General features: G+C 41.9%; 1 protein-coding gene across 2 annotated transcripts; it reads right to left on the bottom strand.

Moving 5' to 3' along the window:
- Window positions 1-1,470: 1,470 nt before the first annotated feature.
- LOC122873788 (fibroblast growth factor-binding protein 1-like) lies at window positions 1,471-3,827 on the bottom strand. Of its 2 annotated transcripts, none has more exons than XM_044190952.1 (2): window positions 3,678-3,827; window positions 1,471-3,108 (listed from the first exon to the last, which is right to left on the bottom strand). In XM_044190952.1, exons 1-2 carry the CDS (start codon window positions 3,681-3,683, stop codon window positions 2,422-2,424), a joined length of 693 nt encoding a protein of 230 aa, XP_044046887.1. In that variant the 5' UTR covers window positions 3,684-3,827; the 3' UTR covers window positions 1,471-2,421. The 2 variants fall into 2 exon arrangements, with proteins under 2 accessions (XP_044046887.1, XP_044046888.1); XM_044190953.1 differs by lacking the exon at window positions 3,678-3,827 and adding an exon at window positions 3,510-3,649.
- Window positions 3,828-4,073: the final 246 nt, after the last annotated feature.

The raw sequence follows: 4,073 nt of genomic DNA, 5'->3' as shown, positions 1-4,073 counted from the left end.
GGTGGATGGTGGATCTCCTTTTGATCAAAGCCTGAAGGAGCCAAAAGATAAAAGAAATAAGTCCACATGGTGACTAGTAAAGGTGGAGAGGAGGCAACTGATCCTTAACGCACAGACTTTTGGATGGTATCCTCATATACTTCTTCACCCTTGACCTCTAACCTCTAACTACTTCCTCCTTCCTGGAATGTGTCCATGAGCTCTGGTGAAGGAGTCGGTAAAACAATATGTCTACAAAAATCCCCTTTGTGCCTTCAAAGAGAGCGGACTTCTGTTAAAAGGAAATCGCTCTCCAGTTGGCTTTTTAAGTGTCTGTCTGAGGGGACAAAGAGCAGCAGGTCAGAGGTGAAGAAGGTCAACAGCAGACAGGAAAGCATAAAATCTACATCTGGGGTTGCACTTGTTCAAGGATTACACATTACACACACACATGCACACACACAGCTGGATCATAGCAGTCTTTATTTCCAATCTTATTATATATATATATATATATATATATATATATATATAAAATGGCTTGTAATGCAGCTTGCTGCTGTCACTGAGAAAGTAATTAGAGACTGTTGCAGGAAACGGAGGGACAAGCCTTATATTTGGATGCCATGTACAATCACTGTGTATGAAAAAGAGTCTTTCATCATAAGTGTGTGATGCTTTAACCTGAGGGCATGTCAGCAGTGGATGGGAAGACTGAGCAGTGTGATTCACATGCAGTTTAATCTGCCAAAATAAAGTGTTTTCTGACATGAAGTCTAAGATGACGGGGAAGCAGTTGGGATTTTTTTGCTCTGAATACTCTGTTAGTTGTTCACGCTGCGGAAACCTCCAACTTATCAAGCAAATTTGGTCTATTGTTAAAAACTAAAAGTCTTGCTTTCTCAAATTAAAAAACAAACTATCTAACCATCATGCTTTAAGAAATGGAGGACAACACTGTTGAACGCTCCTGTTAAAACTTCTATTTCATTACTTTAGAGAAAGTATAGACTGTACCTGACATTGGATAAAAGAGACATTTCAAAGGGAGTGTTCAACAGTGTTGCGAGTCCTCACAAATTCACATTTTTTTGGACTCCTGGAGCACCTGGACAAGAAAGATGTGCTTATGTTTTGCAGTCTTATATTGCACACTGATTGTTGGTATCTCGAAAGCAGCCAGAATAGATGATCTCTGCACTGAAATGAAGAAAAAACACTCGATTCTAGAAGATTTTTTGAAAGAAGTTGATTTGTATTACTTGGAAACAAGTCGTTTTAAGAAAATAAGATTTTTAGGACTCAATAAGAGGAAGAAACTGAAAAAATTGGTATTTTTTGTAGTTTTCATTTACAATCCACATGTCACCACACACACACACACACACACACACACACACACACACACTTGTAGGAGTGTTCATACATCCCTCTGCTTCCTCTCATTAAAAGTCACATGTTTCATATTCTTCAAGGCAACAGGACACATTATATAATAGAAAATATTTATTTGTGGTGCATAAATACAGTACAGTGGTGTTTACATGGTTGATTGAGGTTGAGTTGACCAGAGGTAGAAGAAAATACCGCTCTTCTATAATAATCAATCTTCAGTTCTGTGAGATAAACAAGTGGTGTAAGAAGTATTTAGGTTCTTTGCTTGAATAAAATAATATCACACTGTGTGTATTATAATCTTATGATGTCTTGTCATGCTTGCTAATTAAAAAGTTGAAAAATTAAAACAAAAATAGTGAAAGTACAGAATATTTATCAGCAAATTATACTTCAAGTATCAAAAGTAAAAGTACTCACTTTGCAGTATGGAGTGTTATGTTATTATACTCTATATTAAATTATTGGATTATTTTTTACTAATGCATTGATGTGTGAGCAGCACTTTAATGGTGTATGTAATGTTGGTCAAGGTGGAGCTAATTCTGTCTACCTTATGAACTGTTGGGTGTTTAATCTGTAACAATAAATCATATTTTACAATCTCATCTCATGTTTTGGATGAACATTTAAATCTGAAAAGTGACTACAACTACCAGATAAATGTAGTGAAGTATAAAGTAAAGTAAAGTACAAGTGCCTCAAAATTGTACTTAAGACAGTACTTACTTTTCACCACTGGTGATAAATTACTGCATTAAATGGAAATAAAATAGTATCTTCAGCTCAGATTGGCTGAGTCACATTCAAAAACACCTGATAACATCCACATCTGCATGAGTAACACGTCATGTTGGTGTATGTGGTAACTGAAAATCACTCAGTTCACTTCTGTAAAATGCACACTGTGGAGAGAATATCTGACTGTTACTGATTCAAAATTAAAGGTTTGTTGACAGATGCTGCTGCTGCTGCTGCGTCGCTGAGTCCTAAAATAAAACCTGCATTCAGTCTGATCACGTCCACATCCGCTCCTGGGATCTGAAGCTAACAGTCGTCACTTTGCAGCATGGAGAAGAAGAAAGAGCACACACTGACCCACGAGCTGTTGCAATGCTCTTCAGCCTTTTTCCGGTGGTCCGCGCGCCCTGTGCAGGCCGTCGGTCCGGCCGGAGCCGCAGCGGTGGGGGCGGCGCGAGGTGGCAGCGGCTGGGGGGTCTGCGGATCTCCGGAAGAGCTGGACTTGTCCAGCTTAAAGTGCGCCTCCCGGGGCGCGCGCTTACACACGCCAGCCCTCACCAGCGCGCGGTCGTCCGTGCACACTTTGCCTTGGAGCCTTTTGAACGCGCGGGCCACCTGTTTCCAGAAGGCCTTGGGTTGGGACTGGTATCCCGGGCAGCTCTGAGGTTTGGCTTTGTATTGACACTCCAGATCGGTGCTGCGCGCCTCCCGGTTTTCGCATTTGACCGACAGCGTGACCGTGTCATCGAAGTTAGTCGCCCTCCACGTGCACTGCATCTTGTCCTTGATGGAGAACTTGCCGCTCTCTGCAGGCTTGTTCCCTCTCCTCTGCGCTCTGCCGGGGGCTGGGGTCACGGTCTTGTCCGCTCCTCGGTTCTTATTGCGCGCACCGGATGACAGGGAGACCTGCTGCCCGAGGAAGACCAACAACAACCAGGGAGCGAAAGTCCTCAGCAGCAACATGTCTTCTTTTAGCGGACAATGAATTATTACCTGAAAGCACAGAGGATGGTTAAATAAGACGAGGTTCAGAACCTCAGTGCTGGAAATAATCAGGTACAAAACAGTGTTTACAGCAAGTTATAGGATGATCACAGAAAAACGATTCATACATATATTTCTCTAAAAGGGCATCTACAAACCTAAAAAAAAAGTTATATTGTGAATTTACAACAAATAAAGGCTTTCCCCCCAACCGACAAAGGTTTTTATGCCAACCTGGGAACTCTATTACGCATATTAAAATATGCAATTAAAACTGAGTTAATGAGCCTGCAGTAAATTCAAAGACTCCTGTGAAAAGTAACGAGGCCATACAACAGTATCTTACACATAGGCCTAAAGTACATACAAGAAAGTCACATATAGCCTAGATAGCCCATAGTCTAACTTACCGAAAATAACAAGTGTTGCTGCGCGTAAAGCTGCTTCTTGTGGCTCTCTGTGGTCTCGCATATGGCTTTCATAGATGCTGCTGCACGCCCACATTCCCGCCCAACAACACACACACACACACACACACACACACACACACACACACACACGATACATAGGCTACGCACCTCCATTGAGAAGAATCTTGGCAGTAGTTTCTTTGGCAAGAAGGTGTAATGTGTTTTGATCTGGCCTGACCAGACGTGTCCAAACTGAACTCCCGCCTTCAACAGAGAGTTTAACTGAAGATCAGAGACTGTAAACCAAAACGGATGATGGATCTGCATATTTGCACAGCGTGGGTTTAATCTAAAGAATTTAATCAAGCCTGAAACCACGTTATAACCCCACCTCACACACGTACACGCACACATGCACAGTCTTGGAGGCTCGACCCGGACTTTCCACCAATCGCTGCTGCATTCAGCCATGAGGTGATCCTGTCTGTTAACATGTGGCTTGACTTGTGTTGATAAAGCAGACAATACAATCTGCTAATGTAGAAGTATGAAGAGTGATCATTA

The sequence above is a fragment of the Siniperca chuatsi genome, linkage group LG3 (assembly GCF_020085105.1).
Source record: "Siniperca chuatsi isolate FFG_IHB_CAS linkage group LG3, ASM2008510v1, whole genome shotgun sequence".
In the NCBI taxonomy this organism is placed as follows: Eukaryota; Metazoa; Chordata; class Actinopteri; order Centrarchiformes; family Sinipercidae; genus Siniperca; species Siniperca chuatsi.
Note: the sequence above shows the minus strand (reverse complement) of the source record. Positions and strands in the feature narration are given on the sequence as shown.

Coding starts and splice junctions, on each gene's coding strand:
- LOC122873788 (XM_044190953.1), bottom strand. CDS start 3,581: ATGAAAGCCATATGCGAGACCACAGAGAGCCACAAGAAGCAGCTTTAC. Junction 3,109..3,509: donor AGCAACACTTGTTATTTTCG/GTAAGTTAGACT, acceptor CTGTGCTTTCAG/GTAATAATTCATTGTCCGCT.